Genomic DNA, 23,607 nt, shown 5'->3' on the forward strand with positions numbered 1-23,607 from the left:
GCATATTTTGTGAGTGTGCTATTGAGGATATAACTTATATTCTCGGGAGTTATTTTTGGGCTATTTTGACATGGATGGATCTAATAACTAAGGTTGATAAGTCTAACGAGTTTTTTAATTTTGAGTTTAGGAATTAGATGGCTTTGAATATGAATGACAGAGATATGTTGTTTGGGTCCGTTTGTTGGGAACTTTGGAAATAGAGCAATGCTTTGTTATTTGATGAAAACTTTGTTGAAACTGAGAGCATTATGGACAGAAGCTTGCGTCTTAAACATGAAGTTGTTTATGTGTTATAGATGGCATCAAATGTTATAGGGAATGATAAGAGGACATGGAGAATGATTCGGTGGGTGCCACCTCTTGATGGGTTCATGAAAATCAACTCAGATGGAGTTTATTAAGGTAGGAATGGGCTTTGGCAACATCGCGTGGGCCTATGAAGGACATCATCAGCAATTGGATATGGGGTTATGCAAGGAATATAGCAGGGGCGATGCCAAATAATTATTTTAGGAGTTCGAAATTAAATTATTATTTTTATAATTATAAAAATGTAATTTTATTATTTTAATTGCGTATATATTTATAATTTTAAAAGATTAAATTAAAAATTTATCAATTTTAAAGGGTCAAAATATAATTTTATTTTTATTAATTTAAAACTTAAAAAATTTTAAAAAATCTAACTGAAAATTTTTTTATTTTAGAGAGAATTGGGATCAGTCAGCTCCCCTAACTACGCCCATAGAATATAGGTTACTGTAATGTGTACGATACTAAACTTTGGGGAGCTTTCGATGTGCTTGATAAGGCAAGGAAGATAGGTGCTCGTCGGATTATTTGGAGCTTGGCAACTTAGCGGTTGTTAATCAATAAAGGAGATGATTAGATGATAGTAATGCTAATGCTTTGCTTCGACGTATATGGTAGGAAGGGAATGGAAGGTGGTTATCCAGCCTGCTGACAGAAAAAGTAACTTTCTAGCCGACGATTTAGCTACTTTTGCTACAACTCTTTGTCTTGGGTTCTGTACACTAGCTATTTCTCTTGATGGAATTCGGTGGGCAACGGAAAGAGATTGTTCTGGTCCAACTATTCCTAGACTAGTTTTGATGTAATTTGCTATTTTTCTTATATTTTGCATTCTAACAGGATATTTTTAATATACATTATCTTAATGTTTGTATTTTTAACACTTTTTTAATAAAATAAATATTAAAATTATACATGAATTTTGATTCAATGTGTAATGTTATACATGAATTTTGATTTTGTGTGATTTTATACATAAAAATTAAAAAAAATTATAATTAAATGACTATTGTGTAGTTTATCTAAGTATTAAATGTGACATAATCTCGTAAATTATATTAAATTATTAAGAGTAAATTACATCAACAATCACTCAACTTTTAAAAAATAATAAATCGGCAACTAATATTATCGAAAAGTGATAAACTAATCACTCATTCACATTTTTCGTTACAAACTTAACAGGACAGGAAACATGGTAGTTAACTAGATGACGTGGCCAGTTAACTTGCTACGTTAGACACTTTCATGTCATCCCTTTTACACGCCACTATTAAACAACAAAAACAAAAAGAGAAAGGGAGGCTTTTTCACTATTTTTCTTCATCCTTCTCGGATTTTGAAGTCTTGTTCAAAGCTTTGAGGTCTTAATCTCATGATTTTCAAGGCCTATTGAGAAATCTAAAGTGAGATTTGAAAAGAGACAAAGATGATTCATTTGGTAATGACGGTTCGTCAGAGAAGGCATAAACGACGGCAACTAGAGTTAAGGAAAAAAAAAGAGACAAGAATAAGAGAAGAAAAAAAAGGAACAGGGATTCAACAAAGTTGCCTGGGGCACAAAGATTCAAAGGGACAACAACGAACTGGGTGGTGGCTCCACCTTGGAGGAACAAAACATCCATAGACTATTTCTTCTCTTCTTTTTCTCTTTTTCTTCTTCTATTGCCCAACTAGAGCTCTTAAATAGGGTTGTTTAAATGTCAGCTAACCCTCCAACTGATCGGTTAATGACAGCAAAGAGACAGTTAAATGCCATGTCACTTTTTCATCACGATTGTAACAGAAAATACATGGTAGGACTGATTTGTTATTTTTTGAAAGTTAAATGACTATTTTATCATTGAGATCAAAGTTAAGTGACTGTTCGAATAATTTATCCTAATATTAAATATGCGAATAAGATATTAGTGCGCCAAGTCTTTATCCACGATCCTTTCATTTTCCAACCAACTTATGAAAAATTTCCTACTCTCACTGTGTTTCTGTTTCTCTCCAACTTTCTGGCGATCCAAACAAACTAATTAAGGCCCCGCTTCATTACAGAACCCGCCTTTCTCACCATTTTCCAAACATTCATTTTCCCTTCATTTTTCTCTCTTTCTTTCCGCGGTGTCTGCCTTTCCCCAACGGTACGATCTTTCGTTTTCGTTTCCCTTTTTGATGCGTTAGATCTGTTATTTGCTTTCTTCATTCATTTCAGTTCTGCAGTGAATCACTGCCTTTTTCTTAGATCTATCGTCTAATTCTATCATTTTTTTGTCCCTTTACCTTATATGGATGTCTCTTCATTGATTTTTTCTGGTGAGATTTTTAGTGTTAAAACAGTTCAATGTGGTTCGCTTTGCTTTTATTTTTCTTGTTTGTTAATTAAGGAATTCTAAATAAATTAATTTAGTTCAATTAACTCTAATAATTTTCTCCTTTCTTTTTCAATCTTGTTTATTTATTAATATAGAATGTTACAATATCGGGAAAAAAATAAAAGGAAATCTAGTAATTTTATGTAAATTCTTTTTCTGCATTAATTGTGTACATAAGTTGATCCAGACAGGTAAAACAAATATTATTGTATAACTCAAAAATAAACAATTGGAGTTGAGTTGATTTCGTGTTTAGCCATCATCGTCACAAAAATCATTAGCTGGTCTGAGTTAGAGGTGCTCATGGGCCGGGCCGGGTTCGGGCCGTGCCCGGAAAAAAATTTCGGCCCGGCCCGAAATATGGGCTTAGAATTTTGCCCAGGCCTGGCTCGGGAAAAAATTCATAGGCCCGGGAAAAAAATTTATAAGCCCGGCCCGGCCTCTTTTTTAAATAAATACCAAAAATTTATTTTAAAAATTAAAACAAAAATAAAAAAATTTATTTTAAAAATATTTAAAAATTAAAAAATTAAAAGTATTTTTAAAATATTTTTAAAATTAAAAAAATTTAAAAAAAGTATTTAAAAATTTTAAAAAATAAAATAAAAATAAAAAATTATTGTATTTGGACCGGGCCGGGCCAAAAAGGTGGTGCCCGAGGCTTGGCCCGTTTTTTAATCGGGCCTCATTTTTTTGCCCAAGCCCATATTTTAGACCTATATTTTTACCCAAACCCTCCCATATTTCGAGCGGGCCGTCGGGCCAGACCGGGCCGCCCGGCCCATGAGCACCTCTAGTCTGAGTTACAAACTCGTATTTTTATTATATTCATGTTATTTATAGGAGTGTCTTTTCAGCATGTCTTTGTACACTTTTACTAGCATTTTTATTTGTGATTTCAATAGATTTGTTGTTTTTCGGGTTTTTTCTTCCTTATTTGTTGATATTATTTTTGTAGAATTTGTTGCTAACATTTTTGGAAACTCTTGGACAACCTATCAACATGGATGGATTACTTGAAGAACGTTGAGTGATATATGTAAGGGTTATCACTTTCGAAAAGATATAAGATGGCTCCAACTAATAAGGCTGAAAGAAAAGCAGTTGTAGATGTGGCTGCTTGGATGTTCAATGTTGTCACTTCTGTTGGAGTTATTATTGTCAATAAAGCCTTAATGGCTACATACGGTTTCAGTTACGGTAAATTCCTTTTACGCTCTTTTTAATTGCTCTCTCTCCCCCCCCCCCGCCCGGTATCTTCTTTTACGCTACAAACAGTTATGTTGTGGCTGGTAATAGTTCAAATGAATTTGGAATTCTCTGTCAAATTCTCTAATCTTTAAGACAAATGTATGGAATCATAGTGGTGAGCTGCTGTGAATCTGCACTTGAAATGAAAACGGATGAGAATAGTTTACTAAAGTTAAGTGATGGTTTAACAGTTGTGAACATTATGGTGGAATGGTTCTAAAAGTTTGAAAATTGAGATCGTGGAGTAGTAAGGCTGCAGAGCAGATGAGCGATCTTACAAAAAAAGAACTGTAGGATTGGCCTCATCATACAAAGAAATGAGCATGAGGTTCAAGCTTAGAATATGTTGGTGTAGGTTTGTGGGGGTCGTAGCTTATAAAAGGTGGAGATGGTGAGTAGCTTGGGCTATGATGACCTTCCCCACAGACACCTCCATTTAATCTGTTCTAGAAGGAGAGGAAATGGATCGAAGTAGTGGAAAATAATTCAAAACCAAAAACAATGTTATCACGGTTGCGATGAAGAGGAAACTTCGACTTGGTAGTAGCTTCGGATTAAGCGTAGGATGATTGTGATGCTGGTATAATAATCATCTGCAAGTAAATAAGCTAAAGATTTCCTGGATTTTGTTACTTCATGAGTATTCTAATTATTCTAACTGCAATAAGGATGTAATAAACTGTCATTAATTCCATTGTATTTGATTGAAAATTGTTCCAGCCACAACATTAACAGGTTTGCATTTTGCTACCACTACCCAGATGACAGCTGCTCTAAGATGGTTTGGATTCATTCAATCTTCTCATCTCCCCTTGTCAGAGCTTTTGAGATTTATTTTGTTTGCTAACTTCTCTATAGTTGGAATGAATGTTAGCCTGATGTGGAACTCTGTGGGATTTTATCAGGTAAAATTTTAGCATTTGATAAATTTTACGAGTTGTGTTTCTCGTATGATCTGGAAATAACAGATTCTCTAATTAAATGACAGATTGCTAAACTGAGTATGATTCCTGTATCCTGCTTTTTGGAGGTTGTGATGGACAAGATTCGGTACTCAAGAGATACAAAGTTGAGCATAGCTGTTGTTCTTCTGGGAGTTGGTGTTTGTACTGTCACTGATTTGAGCGTTAATACCCAAGGTTTCATAGCTGCCTTTATTGCAGTTTGGAGTACTTCTCTGCAACAGTATGTAAGTTAGTAATTCCTCTGCATATAAATTGAAGCTTCTAACATTTTGAACTGCAGTATCATTTAGAACTTAAGGTAGTTATCATTTTATTGTTTTGTATTTCTGCAGTATGTTCTTCACCTCCAAAGAAGGTACAATCTTAGTTCCTTCAACCTACTAGGACATACTGCTCCTGCACAGGCTGCAACTCTGTTGCTATTAGGTCCATTTCTGGATTATTGGTTGACAAACAAGAGAGTTGATACCTATAATTATAACCTAGTATCTCTGGTAAGTGTTCTATGCATTTGTATTCTTTGCTTTTATGAGTTTTGTGCATGATGGTTGTTCTTCCTATCATTATAGAACAATATTTACTTGTTTCAGAGTTCCTATCAGAATCTTGTTTATGAACAAAGTTGATTGTGGTCATGGATGTGTTCATGTGTATAATGGAATTCATGCAGTGACCTAGAGTAATATTTAATTTGCAGTGCATATCGTTCTGTCATTGCTTGCTTATCTGCATGCATCTCCTAATACGACTTAGATTTCATATGGTGTCTTACACCTTCTAAAACATCTATTCTCTACATGAATTTACGCATTCGTAGTGGAAATATTTTTGTTGAGTTCATTCCTATTGAGGAAATCATTTAATATTTGATATGATTTAATAACATGTAGCGTATATCAAGAGATATACTCTCCTTTCTCTATTTAGCTGCTCTGTAAAATTGACCCAGATCGATATAATATTCGAGTTATAGGTGCAGTTTTGCTCATTCCAATTTGGTTCTGCTGCTTCATTTGCAGCAGCCTGCTCTTGTTACTTTCCGCAAGGTGCTATGAATGCGATTCCAATTATAGCATGTTCCAGGAAATAGTTGCTCACAGCAGTTCTTGTTTTGTTTTATTTTTTTGTTTTTTGTCTTTGCAGATGTTCATAATTCTTTCATGTACTATAGCAGTAGGAACAAACCTCAGCCAGTTCATCTGCATCGGCAGATTTACTGCAGTGTCCTTTCAAGTACTCGGGCATATGAAGACAATCCTTGTGTTGATCATGGGATTCTTTTTCTTTGGGAAAGAGGGTCTCAACCTGCATGTGGTTCTAGGCATGATCATAGCTGTGGCCGGAATGATTTGGTATGGAAACGCTTCATCTAAGCCTGGTGGGAAGGAGCGCCGGAGCCTCTCTGTCCCTACCAGCAGACAACAAAAGCATGCTAGTTTCTCGGATTCTAATGAACACGACGGTAGTGTCTAGTTCTCCATGTAGGACAATTTTAAGCATACAAGAGTAGCTGATTTCATATAAGTTAATTGGTTATCCATGATTTCAGAAAAACTTACCATAATTTTAAATCAATTTTTTATTCTGATTTTTTGTAAGTCTTATTCTTTGGTATATTTGGTTCACTCAGAGGGAATGGAACACTTCCAATAGGATTAGATACTTTTGCCTTTTCAGGAATATAATTTATTTAAGTATTTTTCAGGTAATTTTAGGAGTTGAAATATTCAAATAAAGTTATTATTATCTTTTATTTTAATTTTAAATTGCTTAAACTTATTTATATTTAAAATGTTTACCTCTATAAATAAATAAAGATTTCTAATAATAAATGAGGTGGAGCCATTTAATAAGCATCCCTTTATTAATGGCTCCACATCATTTTAATAATAATTAGTTCAAGTCAGCTATGAGCAAACCTCATAAGCAATGACCAGACAGGCGTACATGAGCAAACCTCGAAGGAAAGATTCAACACGAAGATGAAGTGATGAGGAAACTATTAATGCTGCATTTTACACTAGAATATTAAGAGATCAAATACAAGGAATATTGTGGTCCAAAGAAAACGATGAGGGATTATCCTGGACAAATCAGAAAGTAAGAACAACCTCAGCAAATACCCAAGCTTACAGGAGTCTGCAGTACACTTTACTATTGTTTCGTACCCGTTCTTATCTTTGTCGATGTATATAAATAAAAAAAATCCTATTTCTTCCTGTAATCCAAGCTCATCTGTTTTCAGAAGAGACACTAACTGAATCCTTAGTTAAATTGAAAACTCGTAATGTGATCGAGTCATCCATCAAGGTTTTTTTTCTTAATAAAGGAAGACTCAATTTGAGAGTAGAATAATATGTCAGAAAACGATACTTTATTTGAGAATAGAATTTTGAATTCTCACATCTAGACCAACTCAATTAAGCCCAATGTGGGAGCATCTTTAGAGTTTAATTGAAAATTTACTATAGCTGAAAATATGGCAAACCAACACAAATTCCAAAGACAATTATCATTCAAACCAAATTAAAAACATTTAATCTAAAAATATTCAGTAAAGCAAGTATTCCTAATAGCAACCGATAAAGACCCAACACTACTACAGTCTTACCACTTGTCAAGAAACAACAAAAAAAAATCACATCCAAAATTTGTCTTCGTGCAAACAGTGCTTACATTCAAGGAAATGAACACTCTGCAAGACTACATCAATTTTTCCAAAATATATATGAAGCCTTCAACGCTTCTTAGACACACCGACAGTCTTCCCTCTGCGACCAGTAGTCTTGGTGTGCTGACCACGGACGCGAAGGCCCCAGTAGTGCCTCAAACCACGGTGGTTCCTGCATGACAGTGTAAATCGTTAGCTGCCATCTTCATCTCATTCCCCAAAAGAAAGGAAAGTAAACAAAGATACTGTACTGAATAAACCAAAATGCAAAACACTTCTCAACTATATCTCAACACCCACAAATGAAACAAAGAGAAAAAAGTAGGAAAGTACAGACAAAAAATTTTAGCCAATAAACATTTAAACATGTATGACTTTAAATTTTTTAGTTATAAAAAATAAAAAGCCGTTTTACAGTTTTTAACTTATTCATTTTCTATGGTTATTCCATGTCTGGCTAATCACATGGGAAATAAACAACATAATATATTACAACGTTCAGATTTTCTAAATTTTTGTCAACTCTGTTCCCAACTTAATCAAAATAAAAAGATCACCAAGATGCCATAAAAATGAAACAAGCTATATAAAGTTGATAAGAAACTGCATGTGCATTCCAACAATCTTGCCCACTTGCATATAACGCAAAGGAAATGCCACAAAACAAGATCATTTTGTCTTAAGCACCAAATGATTCAAATGCAAGGGAGGCAGAAGAGAAATCTCAAATAAACAACCCAAATTATATAGTGATATGCTTGAAAATGGTTATTAACAAAATCAAGAAAGCAAATGATGCTAATAAAAAAGGATATATAACATACTGATCCAAACATATAAACACAATTTAAACAGTAACTCTCGTGCTCCAATAGAGTTGGCTTGATCATATCATTTTAAGCATATAACACAGAGTCGGCACATACAGATCTTCATCAGCACACATCACTAAGGACATAACTAACCTGATCTTCTTCAAACGCTCCAAATCATCCCTCAACTTCATGTCAAGAGCATTAGACACGACTTGGGAATACTTCCCGTCCTTGTAATCCTTCTGCCTATTTAAAAACCAGTCAGGGATTTTAAACTGCCTGGGGTTTGCAACAATGGTCATGAGATTGTCCAACTCCTGTGCAGTCAATTCACCAGCCCTGATAACAAGAAGTAAATCAAATAACACCTCCACAACAAACTATCAAAAACCGAATACCATTCAGCAACATCCCCATGCCAAAGAATGTACTTAACTAGTTGATCTAAAGTAAATTAATCCTTTCACATCTAAGCTAAAATTAATCATCTCAACATGAAACACCTAGAGCTAAAACATATATCGTCTAATTTTAGAGCCATAAAGCATCATGGAACTAATCCTAAATGACCTAGAATTGTCTAAAACTTTTAGGAATAAAAAAAACAAACCTCTTGTTCATGTCGACATCAGCCTTCTTGCAAACGATGTTAGCGAATCGCCTTCCGATACCCTTGATGGAGGTCAATGCAAACATAATCTTCTGCTTCCCATCAACGTTGGTGTTCAGCACACGTAAAATGTGCTGAAAATCTTCGTTGGCCACCAAAGACTACACAAGCAAGCATTAAAATGAAGTTAAAAGCTATAATCTTCAGGGGAAAAGACACACACACACACAACACCAAACTTAAATAAAGTAAAACACATTTTAGAAACTCTCATAACAGCCTCCTTCAACCCCCAAAAGAAACCGAAAAAATTGAAGTAGATTTAGATCACTGAATAAGATAAAAGAAAAACAGAGAATCTGAAAAGTGGCGCAAAGATAAACATAGCAATTAATGGTAAAAGAATTGGAAGAGAAAGATAGAACCCTAATTACCATAATGTGAGGAGATTTGGGGGTAGATGAGGGAAGAGACTCTGGGGGACTACTTATCTGAGGAGAATAACCGTGGGAGCCAAACTAGGGTTTTATACATTCACGATTCTAGGTTTTTTTTGGGTGAGTGACATTTGCGTTTTCTTATTTTTATTAATTTTTCAAAATAAAATATTCATTTTTCTTATTTTTTTTAAATTAATAGTCCGCTTGACCGAAAGAAGTCAATTGTTTATTTGTTTTACACAAATTGAGTTTCAAAACATATATACTCTGAAAATGTTCACAACATTTTCAAACTTTTATTAAATTTTTAGAACAATCTGCTTATAATTTTAAATTTTATAAATAGGGTTAAGAGATTTATAAGTATTTAAAAAAATTAAATTAAATAAAAAAAAAGATAAATGTTAAATTTTCAAATTTACTTATCAAATAAAAAAATACACAATCAATGTATTAAATATTAACACTAAATTTTTTTATAAATAATATATTTGAGTCTGATGCGAAAATGATGAACTTTTTAATGTTTGAATAACACAAATAAAATATTTTCGTTGATTATTTTTAAAAAATCACTTTGCTGATAGTAATATTAATATTTCGAATGGTAATATTAATTGAATTAAATAATATATTTTATAATTAAAATATTAATTACATAATTCTCAAAATTTTAAATTTTTTAATTAAGCCCTACACGTACTACTTCACATCTCTCCCTTTTTCTAAATATTTTATTGCACTCTCTTAAAAGTATATATTACTCATTGAAACCTTCTAAAGTATTTTTTTATACATTTTATACCATTTTATTGAATTACGTTAATTTTCCAGAATAATTTATACAATTATGTCTGTTTGGAATTGAAGCAAACCATTTACCGATCAATAATCGATCCTTTTTGGTTGTTATGAAATAGAACTGAACCATTACAGTTGGGGGGGGGGGGCTTAATCTTATAGATGACGAATTTCACAATTAAATACTCAAAATTTAATTTCATTTACTCTCGAATTTAAAAAAAGAAAAAGAAGATTAAGCAACGAGGTTAATAATATAAATAAAGCAGCCAAAAACAATGACTAAACATATACTGATATATGCTGAAGAAAAAACTGAATCATCCAATCAGTTCATCATTCTAATGAAATAAACTAAGTTAAACTGAAATTATATATCGTAATCCGACAAACAAATCGAAAACTCAGTCTAAATATCTTACAAAGCTAAGCTTAAAGCAAAGTAAGATTAGACACATGAAACCTCAGTGTGACATTTTTATCATACACTAACCTTGCTTGAAGAGTTTCATGGCATTCAAAGCCTTCATCCTCATCCCCTAGGACTACTCGATGAGCTGCATTTTCTGCCCCAACCATGTGGTTCAAGCAATTCGAAGCAAGTCTAAGTCTTCTTTGTATTCTCAGTTTTAAAAAAAGAAAAAGGGTATTTATACTGATAATCCGAAAGTTAATCGATGTTATATGGAAATATTACATCCTAATTCTTTGGCAGCAGTGTCGAGGAACTGTATAGTCATTCCTCTTGCAAGCTGACTATAAACTTCCCATGTTAAGCACTTTTCGATATCATTTTGCCAGTTGATGGCACCTATATTGAAGAACTGGTAAGAGGGACCACGGATACCATATATTTCCACCTTAGATTTTGAATTGATTGAACCTATATGCAAAATATTGCGAAGGACTGATGTGCTGAGAGCTCGAACATGTGCGCTTGGATGAGAAAGGCATCGAGTCGTAGCTGGTAGACGACACTGCATGGTTTGGAGAGATTATCACATCAGCAAAGATCTTGCAGTGACATCAGGGGAAAGAAGAAGACTACTTTACTATTCGCCCCATTTCGCTCCACATTAACAGGCATTGGAATTTATAATGAACAAGTTCAAAGCATGTTTCGACTTTAAGGTTGAGAGTATATCAGAAACGGGTATTTGCTCACCTTTAACAGGTTTGAAAGTCCATCTGCTACTGCCAGTCCTGATTCTCCCCACTCGAGTACCGGCTGAACTGCTCTAGCTGTTGCTTCCAGCAGCTGCCAGTTTTAGATGAGAACATCAAATATATTAATGAAACTTTGGAATAAAATAAAATGCATTTGACTTCTTTTAAACATCAACCCAAACTAATTCAAGTAAATGGAGAGCCTAACTTGAAATATAAGACCACAACCCTCAAAAAATAAAACGAATAAAGTACTCTACTTCAACAAGGGCTTACACATGTACAACCTCACAAGGGGTGGACAACAAACAAAACTGGACTTTACATACCAAAACAGGAAACCTAAGACTTAATAAATGCAAGATAAGACCACTTATCACTCCATGTGTAGCTTTACAAGGGTCTGCATTTAGACAACTTCACAAAGGATAAAACACAAGGACATCAACACATAAGCTACAATACCATGTTAAGCATCCAATCCAAAACCAATTGGTATAAGTGAAGAGGCCCAACTAGAATACAAGATTATATGAAACCCAAGACTACAAATGTGGTATGTTATCACTTAACAACCTCAAAGTATCACAAGCGTTCAATTAGAATGACACCAAGATTGGCGAATGACTCTCTATAAGCAGAGATAGTTACAGTACCTCCAGTTGTGGTAAAGTACAAGCTTCCCCATCAACAAGCATACCATCTGTGGCACGTAGAAGTAGATCAGAAGCACTTGCCACAATGACCAATGATTCTGCGCTATCATGATTTCTCATCAGCTCGACTATCAATTTTACAATTCGCTGGTTGATTCTCCACATCTTCTGACCTTGGTCGTCATCTTTGGCAATCCAAGGCTGCAATTCCCTATCCGCCTGACAAGAACACAAGGCCATGAAAGTGACCAAACAGATGGAACAAATGAAGTTAAAAAACAAAAAATGGAGACAATGAGGCTATTTATGGCTGGTGGTTTGGTCACCATCTGCATGAGAGTTCATCTGATTATACGGAAGTGTTTTATGGCAAATGGTAGTCCTGGATTTTATTATCTTAATTATGAACTGACATCACCTTTTACAAAACATGCGGTGTTCAAATCAGCAGCCACAAAGAAAAGCAGGCCATCTGTTTTTCTAATTTTAGACTAGAATTATAAGATGAACAAAATTTGGACCTGAAGTACAACAGCTGTAGTTGCTTTTGTCGGTGATGCTGATACGACATTGCACAACGCATCAACCACCTAATTCCATCCAAGAAGGATAGTCAGACAAATATATTTCTGTAAAACTATAATGATGCATTTACAGATGAAACATGGGGCAATTACATGCATCATAGAAGATATCAACAGTGGCAAAACTGGGGGGGCTGGGGCTAAAATGAAAATTTTCCATATGGCACCTTTAAAATTTCTAAAATTTTAAATTAATAAAGGTAAATTGCACTTTAGCTCCCCCCCTAAAAATATAAAAGTTTGATTTAATACTTTAAAATTTATAAAGATATAGTCTATTAAAATGGTGGAATTGCATTTTTTCTATAGTAAAAATTACAATTTAATTTCGCCCCCACCCCCCCAAAAAAAAATTTTCTGGTTTCGCCCCTAGCTACCAATCCACACAAGTATACCAAACCATATCTTCTGTTTAGAAATTTAAAAGACAATGAATAAAAATTATGGAATCAGATACAACAAATCTTTTTTTGCTAATTTTGCCAATTACCTGTCTCCATCCCTGCTGGGCAGATGTGCTTTCGGCACTGGGTTGTGTTTCGGGCGCTGCTATCAGCTTGTGCCACAGTAGTGAAACTACAGAGAAACATAACTCTTGTTTCTCCACAAGCACTGATCTCAGAAGAATTTGTGCACTGCAATTGAATCCTATGTGCCGGTCCCTGGTGAGAAAATTGGCCAAATCTGAGGCATCTAATGGGAAACCTGCTATACCTTTGCCCAAAGAATTTCCTAAGCCTTCATCTGATGCTAACAGTTTCTCAGATCTGAGATTATTGTCTGAACAAGTTGAATCTTCACATTCTGAAGCAGATGATTGCCCAGGATCAAAGCAAGTGGCACTTGAACACTTGTTTTGTTTTCTGTCATCTAAACAAGGGGAATATTTTCTAACAGGTGCATATATCAATTGTGCTTCTAATGGTTCGGCCTTGTTAACAATGGATGCAACAGCCTTGCTGTGAATATCGATGAGATTATATAACGATGATGCCCTGGTGTAAATTTCATTGTCCCACTTGCAGCGCATTAGAACAGAGAGTGCATACATGCAAGCCTTTGACCGTCTAAATAGTTCAGAAATATGAGCAGCAACCATAGCTGCAGCAACTATTTCATTTGAACTATAACCCCATGAGGTGCCAACAGAAGATGGCTTCAGCGAAAAAAGTGCCTCTAAAATTGCTAAGATTCTGTGAGTATGATGAATAGCAGAGTCAATACCATGTCCATACTCTATAGAAGATCCATTTACTTTTGCAGGGTTGGCCATAGCTTGAACATCTTTAGCAGTTGAATGAGTATTTCCTCTTGTAACCAAGGGGAACAACTGAAGCTCGCAGGCAAGAGCACAGACAGCAGCCAGCACATAAGAATCAAACGCAGCTACAGGCCCTTGTTTTTTTGCTTTTCTAGGTTTAATGTCTTTCAGCTTTTCAGATTGTGCCTGTGACTCCTCAACGCCCTCATCAGGAGGATAACTTTCTTCACCTCTTGGTCTCTTACTCCCACTGAACTGAGCCTCATGACTAACACACACAGTTAAGACAACAAAAAGTAGGCGTGAAGCGAGCTCTATAGAAGCACATGATTCTAAAAACAGCGAATGCACCATTGTACGAAGCTCTGCCACAGCGAGATTCTTTGAGGCAGAACCTATGCTGTATCTTGTTTTTCTGGTTTGCTCCCTGGGGGATTCAGGTGGAAATGTTCTCTGAAGAATAGCTTCTACAGTCGCCACAAATATCTTCATGAGACATGCTTCAGAAGGACTTCCACGTGGAAGGTATTCGAGCACCTTAAGAAGAGGTATGTATAGATTCCATGATAGTATGGGAGGCTGCAATGGGGTTGAAACAATAATTTCTGGAAGATCAACAGCTGAAGAGCTCAAGGGAATCAGACCATAAGCAGCTTCCCATATTGTACATATTCTCCATTCCACCTCCGGTCCATGAGCGCAAAGCATTGATGCAATCCCTTGAGCAGTAGCTTCAATAGTTGCTTCAGCTGCAGGCACCTCAATCTGATGAAAAAGTATTTTGAGACAACTTTTTCAGTACTTGTGAACATGCATCATTGAATGTATAGACCCATGCATATTAACTACTTAGCAACAAAAGGAAACATAAAAGCTAACTATTGGAAGATAACATGCAAAATTTTGAAGGGGACAAGTAATACCTGCTTTCTGTAACATGAGATATAACCACCAGAAGGTTCATGTTGAACTTCTACTCCCTCAACTTGTCTTATTGGAGGAAAAAGTAGTGCGGGCTGTGAAAGTATGCGAAAAAGTAAAGCTGCAGCAGCATCAGCAGCAATACCTGCCCTCATAGACATTGCAGTCCCAATTGCCCGCAAAAAGTGCAAATGCATCCAATTTCGAGGAAGCTACAACAACATCCACAAAATCAATTTGCTAAGACAAATAGAATGGTGATAATTGAAAGAATTATTGCATCATTTTTTAAGAAATATAATTATATGTTATTTTCCTAACAAACAATTGGCATCAGAGCAGAATACTTCCTCACAAAAAACTCTAAATTACGGCATATGTCATACACTTTAGTACTTTACCTCCTGACATTCACAAAAGATTACAGTCTACCACATTGACTAATAACACCCACCTAAAAACCATCAGGTTTAACGTGACAACCATAGGTGTTTTAAGTATGAGCTTCACAACTGTTAACTGGACAAACACCCATTGGGTAGGTTAAAAGTTTCTTGCAAGCCTTATATTCAAGGTTTTCCTCAAAAAATAGAAGACAAAAAAAAGTCATATATTCAGGGTCACTTCTCAATCCATAGTCAAAAGCTTTTAAGCTGGATTTGAACAATAGCCATGTTATATAGTGCAGCAACCTCTAATGAAAACACTTTTATACAGAATGGATGTGCAAAACATAGTTCTCATGCATCTAGAAATACCTATTCAACCCATTTACACAAGTGTTTCATTGGAGGTGCAAACTGACTTTCAAGTCTGAAATGCTACTAATAACTAATGGAGAAACTATGATTAGTGGATATAATTTTTTCTCCCATTTTTTAATGGCTGGGATAACGAAAACAGCCCCCCCCCCCAACAAAAAAAAAGCACTAAAAACCCCCAATGGTAGAACCACCAAGCTTTGTTATTAAGGACTATATCTTTCTTATCCATATTAATCTCATTAAGATTAGTCACAACCTTCACGTAATTCTTTTTAGCATGTGGTTGAACAATATATGCTGACAAATTTAGCACTTTCATTAAGCTAATATTCATAAATTCCTCTTGGATCTCACAATTACGGATAGCAAAAATTCAAGATGATGAAGATGAGATCCATATAAAATTCTAGTTTGATGTTGCAAAGTGTCATTTTATATACATGCAGTGAAAAACATTTAACTCACCCTTATACCAGTTGCATAATCTTCGGCAGCACGAAGAAGTTCCACAAGCTGTACAGCAGCATCAAGTGCATCTGGAGCCCATGATGGTGGTGCTTCAAGAAGCCCAAGAAGAAGTCTTTGGGTCGCACTTGGAGTTGCAATGGCATAGTACCTGAGAAGGAAATATGAGATAATTGCTAGAAAAATAAGAAGAAAACTACATCATTTGGACACTAATACCAATTAGCAACTAGACATATCGGGTATTCATTTACATGATACCTTTGTCGGTTACCATATTACCAAGCACATATTTTAATAATGTTAATATTTTGCGCACTAACATAGACTTATGCATTCGCATTTGATAAACACTTCTGTTCCAAATATATGTCCTAGTGTCACGGGCCTAGATCCACTTTGGCCTGTGACACTAGTATGAATTTCAAAAGACCCCAAAATATTATTTCTTACCTTTTCGAGATATTCTAAAATCCTAGCTTTTTCCATACCAGTAACAGGTATTACATATTTGCTTTAAGAATATCAAATGTTGGCACTACAGAAAACTCTTAAGCCTAAATCTTAAGAAGTCCAGAGGTTTTTGAAGAAACCATGTGGGAGGCAGTTTCAGATAGAAGGTGCATATTTACAAAAGCACACTAACACTGCAATCTCCATGCAACCTAACTTCTACCCCTTCTCAGAATAACACAAAGAAACAGTTATTCAAACATCCGCATTCCTGATGTAAATTTGGAAATGAATTGCTCAGTTCCCAGTAAAGAAAGCAAAAGCCAAGACTTACAAGCTATGACTATGTACGCCTACCACAAAAAGAAAATCCTTGAGTAATGTTGTCAAAGAGAGCTTGAAGGTTCAGCAACTTACCGATGAAATAAACGTGCATATGGTTCAAGAGCCGGTAACCCAGCAACTAGATGCTCATCCAAAGCTGTTGTTGGGGGAGGAAGTAGAAGTGCAGGGACTGCTGCAGCCGTTAAACTAGCAGTTTCGTAGCGTGCAACCTCTTCGTCGCAGACGCTTAAAATGACACCAGCACCATTTGCAACGGCCCATCTTGGGGTTGATGGCATAAGCTGAGGATGCTTTCCAGATCCCCGAGAAGAAGCTATTGAGAAAAAAAATAGTCAACTGATGAGTCCTCAGGCCTAAAATATCTTATGATTTGTTATTGAGAAACAAAACAACTTAAGGCCATCTTTATTTGAATATCTTGATACACATCCACAAGTCCATCCATTATTACGGGTCTATTTTAGTATTTCTCACATCAATTAGCACACACCATTTAGCACCAAATTATGAAACTGGAAACAACATAACCAGACAGTAACAAGTGAGGCCACTAGTGACACTTTGAAGATATACCAAACAATGAATTCTCGCTTATGCCTTAAGCCTCAAGGTAACAAAAGAAGACAGGAAATTTACCCAGTTTGCTTATAAAAATTAGCATAGAGACTGGACTGCAAACTAGCTCCTACTAAGTAATAAGTGCATCAAAATAAATTTTCTTTACACTCTTTTCAAGGGGAAGAAGAACATTTATTTTGAGTCGTTCTACAACAGAAGCTGGGGCATCAGTAGTCAAGATAATATGTATTTACTGTCAACATAGAGACAACCAAAAATTTCAACTTATCAACCAGTCACATGCAAACTACTCTTTAGAAAATGTATATAGTGCTTCATTGCAGTACAGAATTTCCAAAACCACATCCTGTATGAGCCTTCCACAGATTACCACATATATAGTTTATATAATCAGTTGTAGCTATAGTTATATATGGCTGGTTAAGAAGAGAGATATATCCTATTCCTATCATTTATACCTGAATTTTGATTGGCAGGATACTGTAATCACATTTGTAATTCTTGTTTTTATTGATGATTTTTGTAGCATATATATGCACTATGTATAACATAAACAAAAAAAAATATTTTCATGTTTCAACTTAACCTTGCATTTCTACCTCGTCTAATTTTTCATAATTGTTGGAACTTTTTCAACCATTATAGAAGGCTCGAGTTAATCAAATCTAGAAAATATCCATATCTAAAAACCTGAATTTCCCAATGAAAGAAACAAGTTTATAGCAAAAAAAGGGCCAATGCTTGAAACAAAATTTATAGTTTGGAGAAAAGTTCACATGCAAGCATGTGAAAAAATAGCCACTTCACTTAAATGTCACAAACAGAGTTAAATTCTTGTCTTGTATTTAAGCCCAAAATATGTAACTAACCAGTAGTAGGTGGCTTGAGGTCTCCAGCTGCATATTTGCCCATAACACCACTGCACCTGTTAACACATTTAAACAACTGTCAGCTTCAGACATAACCCCATAAAGTTCTATGCAGTGAGACCTACTCATAGAATGAATCACGCAAAGGCATTTAAAGTTGATGACAGTTATATGATAAATTGAAGTACTATTTAGTTACTTAAAAGCAGCTTTATAACTCAGAAGCACACCATCCATAAATGAGCAAATAAAAGTCTTAAGCCAGTACTGAAGCCTTGGCAAAAAAGTTTAGGGGAGAAAGAAAGAATTACAGAGCAGTTTGAAATAATCATACTGCTTAAGCAACGTAATACATGTTATAAAATGTGAACAAGCTGCAGCACCAGCAAAACATAAAGATATCCAAGGCAGACAAATGGAAATTGTATCCAAGCATGAGTGTCTATTCATATGTACCTACCAATAAAATGAAAACAGTTAAATCAACAAAAATCGTCTCCCAACATGTGTATTTTTTTTTTCTGAGAGTCCATGTTTATTTTTAAATATAATAATAAGTAGTTTGATTTTATCCTGATTAAAAATAACAAGAAAAGTAAAATTAGAGTTTCCTGTCCACAAAAAACTAGATACTTCTTTCTCAACAAATTCTTAAAATGATTCCAATAAATAACCTGTTTTGAACATCTGTGGATTTGCTGTCACAGAAGAACTGTAGAGTAATAATATACACCAACAACTCTCATAAGAAATATTATATCAACTTCCAACATGCATTCTTTTATTTGCCAAGACTAGAGCATAAATCACGACAACAGAAATTTACCAGAATGCCCTGACAACATATTAGCTACAATATGGACTTAGGTATGGGTGGCTCGCATAGGTATGTGTCTAACTGTCACTCGTTATTTGCTACTTTTGGACTCGCAGAAGCAGATAAAAGCATACACAAGATATGGTTATGCAAATGTCATAAAATTTTATAAGAGAATATTATATGTAAATAGAACTTATTTTATATTTCACCCTTATAAGAAAACAAAATTTCATTTTCTTTTCCTTAAACTTTTAATAATCTAAAGGGGCTCAAACACACCCATCACTTGGACCATAAAATTAAGAATGAGCAAAAAAAACAGAAGAAAACCCAAGAGATGATACTCAGCAACCAAACAACCAATAAATGTTTTCAATCGCACATTGCACAATTCACTAGATGAGACAGGTAAAAAGAGCCAGTCCGTAACTACACAAAACCATGCCTGAAAACATCCTAGCTTGGCCTGCATAGGCACCATAAGACATCACGAGGAAGAAGAAAAATATTGAAATAATTGCCACCAAAGGGCATTTGACAAGGCATGTTTGATTCCATGAGCTTTTTTAAAGTGTAAGTGAAATGCATCAAACTCTCACATCTCATTTGCTTAGTGGCAATCTTAACTACCACGCATACTACTTACGAAGCAAACTTTTCTGCTGCTGCTCGTAAGCCAGAAAACATACTACTCTCACAGTTCCCAGCCTTCTACTGATTGTTATTTATTGCTCATATTTCTTCAAACTTACAAAGCAAACTTTTCTGCTTATTATACCAGTTTCCCTTGCAAAACCAGTAAGAATCACAAATAGAAAATAACAGATAAAGTTATAATTCAACCACCAACATGCTTTTAGTATTGAAATGTTACCACTAAAACCACTTCTATCTTTATAGAGGCCAACTGATGCTTCAAACTACTCAGAAAGGTCAACATTAAGTTATATAGAAAGCACTCACCAACGGAAGTAATCACTTCTTATACCCAGAGGTGCAGCGAGCAATATATCAGTAATCCAGGGAGACAAAGGCCTTAAAGGCTTCCTCTCCTGTTGCATCAAAGGTATCTGAAAGGATGGTTCCCCATCTACAGATTCACTTGTCGTAGCTTGGCTGCTGCTGTGGCTTCTATCTGTTTCATTATTTTGTGGCTCCATTTTATATATTGGACGGTTGTAATGAGTCAGAATTCGCAAGATCTCTCCGCATGCTAGAGCCCACTGTTCAGAATACTCATTCTGTGAAAAAAGACAAATGCCACAGATATGCCCTTGGTCAGCCTCAATGATTCCTTATATAGTTAAAAAAGGAAAATTAAAGAGGGCATAGAGAATCTAATATCTAAAAGGAAAACAGGGAACAAGAAAAACAGTTTGAGAAGCAAAGACTATCTTCTTTGTTGAATGAAGAACTTTCGTATGATACCTCACTACTTGGGCAAACTAAGGAGATGAATGACGCAAAGGGCAAGGAACTCTTATCATACACCAGCGAACCATCAATGATGCCTGAAATAATTGGAAGAACAACTGCATGCCCATGTTCTGGATGGTGAAGGACAAAAGTTGCTGCAAACCAGTTATTTTAAAGAATTGATTATTCTCAGTTAAATAACATAAATAAAATCATATGAATATATTAATTTAAGAAGAAGAAGAAGAAGAAAGAACCAATACCCAGAACATCATCAAAAAGGCGTTGCTCCTTAGATGGATAGCGGCTGCGAATAAGCTATTACAAGAACAAGCAAATTTTGTTAGATATATAAATCTTTAACCATAAAAGACTTCCCTCTGTTGAAACATTGATAATAAACAAATTCGTTAAGTATCTTTTCCTTCATAGTTGGAAACTGTGAAAAGGTTGCACAAAACAAACATACCTCAGCAATATCCTCAGGGAATTGTTCTGATGTGAACTGACCAAAATACTCGACATATGCAGTAATTTGAACCTAAACAAGGGGAAACATAATAAAGCATAAGAATTTATATTAGCAAGAGATAATCATGTAAATTCAAAGAACCAGAAAGACGTGGATGCATCAACACAAAATTTAAAGAATTCATGTTTGCATTTCAAATGATATGATTCAACCAGGATACATTTTACATGCATGAACTTTCCAATGATCCCTCAAGCACATTACAAAATAAAATGACCCTTTATAAAGCCAAAATTTTCATAGATTGTCCTCAACCTCTTCCAACCATAAAGCCAATTCTTTCATATTCTCTTCTAATACCAATATAAACAATTCAACTCAAGTTCAAGATATATTCCTTGTTTGATAAATCACCGTCTCCAAAATGAAGTTTTATTGCTAGAAGAGTCTTGAAAAGATAAACATGATGTATAGTGTTTAGCCATGGGAATCCAGTCCGCATATCAATCCAATGTTTTGCACGAGATAGATTTGTAAAATCACTCAGAATATCTGCCCCAAGCATACCAGGAATTCTACACGGCAAACCCTTCCTATGAATTAAACCAGTAATAGACATAGCTGATCTTCTCATTTCAGATTTCATATTTGTTCCAAATTAATGTTAATTCTCACTTAAATATATCTTTTAAATTCTAATAAGAATAAGTGAAATTGCAAACTGTTTTTCTTCTTTGCGGTAGTAGGAAACTAATTTTCCTCTATTTGCTTCAAATTGAGCCATATCATAGTGTATGTTCCACTCAATATCTATTGTAGCTAATATTCAGTAACATATTCAACTTTCGCCACCTATTTAACCAACCAAGGTTTGAGGTAAACCAAGCATGAAAGTAGAAGGGGAATTTAAAATGATTGGAAGATGCAACAAGTATTCAATAATCCAGAAAGGTTCATGCAAAGAAAACAAACAAAAGGATGAGAACCACACGGTACCTTTCTTTCCTGAGGGTCTTGCGGCGGCGGCCAGAACAGCGATGAGAACTGAAGACCGTCAATCCACCTCTTAGATGGATTAGCCATTTAGAGTAAACAATATTTATCTTCCAAGTATACCTTTTTGAATCAATCACCAGAATAATCAACAACAACACACCAGGACCTATGCTTCCACTCTGCAACTGCTACCAGTCAAGAATCAAGATTTCGTAATTCAACATCACAACCCTGTCAAGCCCTCAGATTCCCACAAAATATACGTTAATAGAAGAAAATTAGAAGAAAAAAATGAACCTGTACGAAATTCAACAGAAGAAACTATTGCATCTCTCTCTAAAAGGACTGAAAATTCACAACAGTAAAATTAGTCTCTACAACGTCTCAGCCTTTAACCGTCCAAAGCCTTATAAGACAACTGTTGTTTAACTCATAATCAGAATCTCTAACTTGACTGCAACAACAAAGTGAAAATAATAAACAGAATTTAAAAAAAAGTAATAATAATAAAACAAAATTTTATTAACATGGGTAAATATTCAAATCACTTGAACATGGGTTTATAAGAAAGCTAAGAACATTGTCTATACAATAAACCTAGCTAAACACTCAGATTAATACATGAGCTTGATGGTTAACACTCAAAAAAAAATCTTCAAACTTTACTAATGATAGAAAAGTACAATAAGCGATTATTATTTTAAGATAAACACACACACATACAGCAAATCGCCAAATCAATCAAAGAAAAAACGAAGATTAGATCCAAGACCCATTTTTAGAGTACTTTATAAAAACATAAAGAGAAATAGAATGAAAATTTCCAAACTTGGAAATTAAAAAGATAAATAAAAAAAAAAGTTGGAAACTGAGTAAGTACCTGGGCTTCGGTTATCAGATGCTAAATATTTTCCTGAATTAATTTAGATTTAACGCTCTGTTTTAAACAAATGTGACAGTAAATTTAAAGGAAAAATAAATAAAATTTATGGAAAATATGAGGAGGTGGTACAGTTTTTGGTGAGTGAGAGAGAGAAAGAGGAGATCTTTTGAAGGGCTGTTCGCTTAAGATTGCTGATGACGTGGCAATGATATTTTCCTCTCGTCTCGCAGACTCCCCATGTCATGTCACCATGCATGATACCCCCATCCATCCCATGGTGATGGCATGAATACTACATAGCTTACATACGAGGTTTTGAGAATTACGGTGTTGGCCTTTAACGTGTCGGAGTTGGGACTTAGGAGATTAAAAAATAGAAAACGACAAACCAAGTTGTAATAAAATAATAAAGAAAATGATGGGATTGTCCGACTTTGAATTATTTTAATATTTTGGTTGAAAGTCTGGGTTTTTAAAAATGGTTTTGTCGGAAGATATTTTGGGGGAATTGTTTGGTGAGGTGTCTTGTTGTTCTTGCTGTGTACGTCTACTATTTATGACCTTACGATTTTGCTCAATCATTCATCCCGTGGTTTCACTGAACACCTATTTGAATTTCCATTTTAAAATTGGACTAATACATAATTTGGTACTTAAATTTGATATTAATTTTTAAAAAGGTACCTATATTTGATAAAAAATCATACATTTTGGAAGGTAATAAC

At 34.8% G+C, this 23,607-nt stretch overlaps 3 protein-coding genes across 11 annotated transcripts; 1 reads left to right on the plus strand and 2 right to left on the minus strand.

Moving 5' to 3' along the window:
- Positions 1 to 2,232: 2,232 nt before the first annotated feature.
- Positions 2,233 to 6,653, plus strand: LOC121217872 (UDP-rhamnose/UDP-galactose transporter 6). 4 transcript variants are annotated; one of them, XM_041094390.1, is made up of 7 exons: positions 2,258 to 2,447; positions 3,701 to 3,878; positions 4,650 to 4,834; positions 4,918 to 5,118; positions 5,227 to 5,388; positions 5,868 to 5,940; positions 6,038 to 6,653. In XM_041094390.1, the coding sequence occupies exons 2-7, from the start codon at positions 3,749 to 3,751 to the stop codon at positions 6,265 to 6,267; spliced, it is 981 nt and encodes a 326-aa protein (XP_040950324.1). In that variant the 5' UTR covers positions 2,258 to 2,447; positions 3,701 to 3,748; the 3' UTR covers positions 6,268 to 6,653. The 4 variants fall into 4 exon arrangements, with proteins under 4 accessions (XP_040950323.1, XP_040950324.1, XP_040950322.1 ...); XM_041094389.1 differs by lacking the exon at positions 5,868 to 5,940 and having other exon boundaries at positions 2,233 to 2,447; positions 3,637 to 3,878; XM_041094388.1 differs by lacking the exon at positions 5,868 to 5,940.
- Positions 6,654 to 7,391: 738 nt separating this feature from the next.
- On the minus strand, positions 7,392 to 10,459 carry LOC107914086 (40S ribosomal protein S18). The gene is made up of 4 exons (XM_016842830.2): positions 9,425 to 10,459; positions 8,991 to 9,151; positions 8,531 to 8,719; positions 7,392 to 7,737 (listed from the first exon to the last, which is right to left on the minus strand). The coding sequence occupies exons 1-4, from the start codon at positions 9,425 to 9,427 to the stop codon at positions 7,632 to 7,634; spliced, it is 459 nt and encodes a 152-aa protein (XP_016698319.1). The 5' UTR covers positions 9,428 to 10,459; the 3' UTR covers positions 7,392 to 7,631.
- A 117-nt stretch (positions 10,460 to 10,576) lies between these two features.
- On the minus strand, positions 10,577 to 23,216 carry LOC121217871 (protein GIGANTEA). Of its 6 annotated transcripts, none has more exons than XM_041094383.1 (16): positions 22,880 to 23,216; positions 22,297 to 22,453; positions 22,000 to 22,184; positions 21,001 to 21,072; positions 20,795 to 20,849; positions 20,544 to 20,686; positions 20,079 to 20,356; positions 18,296 to 18,351; positions 16,920 to 17,160; positions 16,050 to 16,200; positions 14,823 to 15,032; positions 13,129 to 14,664; positions 12,576 to 12,644; positions 12,055 to 12,273; positions 11,397 to 11,489; positions 10,577 to 11,208 (listed from the first exon to the last, which is right to left on the minus strand). In XM_041094383.1, exons 3-16 carry the CDS (start codon positions 22,084 to 22,086, stop codon positions 10,912 to 10,914), a joined length of 3,507 nt encoding a protein of 1,168 aa, XP_040950317.1. In that variant the 5' UTR covers positions 22,087 to 22,184; positions 22,297 to 22,453; positions 22,880 to 23,216; the 3' UTR covers positions 10,577 to 10,911. The 6 variants fall into 6 exon arrangements, with proteins under 6 accessions (XP_040950317.1, XP_040950319.1, XP_040950318.1 ...); XM_041094385.1 differs by having other exon boundaries at positions 22,000 to 22,178; positions 22,880 to 23,189; XM_041094384.1 differs by lacking the exon at positions 22,880 to 23,216 and adding an exon at positions 22,723 to 22,865.
- Positions 23,217 to 23,607: the final 391 nt, after the last annotated feature.

Source organism: Gossypium hirsutum, chromosome D05 (assembly GCF_007990345.1).
Source record: "Gossypium hirsutum isolate 1008001.06 chromosome D05, Gossypium_hirsutum_v2.1, whole genome shotgun sequence".
Taxonomy (NCBI): domain Eukaryota; kingdom Viridiplantae; phylum Streptophyta; class Magnoliopsida; order Malvales; family Malvaceae; genus Gossypium; species Gossypium hirsutum.

Excerpts from the sequence above, each read along its gene's own strand:
- LOC121217872 (XM_041094389.1), top strand. The coding sequence starts at position 3,749 with ATGGCTCCAACTAATAAGGCTGAAAGAAAAGCAGTTGTAGATGTGGCT. Across the intron at positions 3,879-4,649 it reads TACATACGGTTTCAGTTACG|CCACAACATTAACAGGTTTG; the intron begins GTAAATTCCTTT and ends AAATTGTTCCAG. Across the intron at positions 5,389-6,037 it reads ATTATAACCTAGTATCTCTG|ATGTTCATAATTCTTTCATG; the intron begins GTAAGTGTTCTA and ends TTGTCTTTGCAG.
- LOC107914086 (XM_016842830.2), bottom strand. Across the intron at positions 8,720-8,990 it reads GATGTCGACATGAACAAGAG|GGCTGGTGAATTGACTGCAC; the intron begins GTTTGTTTTTTT and ends TCTTGTTATCAG. Across the intron at positions 7,738-8,530 it reads GAGCGTTTGAAGAAGATCAG|GAACCACCGTGGTTTGAGGC; the intron begins GTTAGTTATGTC and ends ACTGTCATGCAG.
- LOC121217871 (XM_041094383.1), bottom strand. The coding sequence starts at position 22,086 with ATGGCTAATCCATCTAAGAGGTGGATTGACGGTCTTCAGTTCTCATCG. Across the intron at positions 20,357-20,543 it reads TAGTTTGCCCAAGTAGTGAG|AATGAGTATTCTGAACAGTG; the intron begins GTATCATACGAA and ends CTTTTTTCACAG. Across the intron at positions 17,161-18,295 it reads CCTCAAGCCACCTACTACTG|CTTCTTCTCGGGGATCTGGA; the intron begins GTTAGTTACATA and ends TTTTCTCAATAG.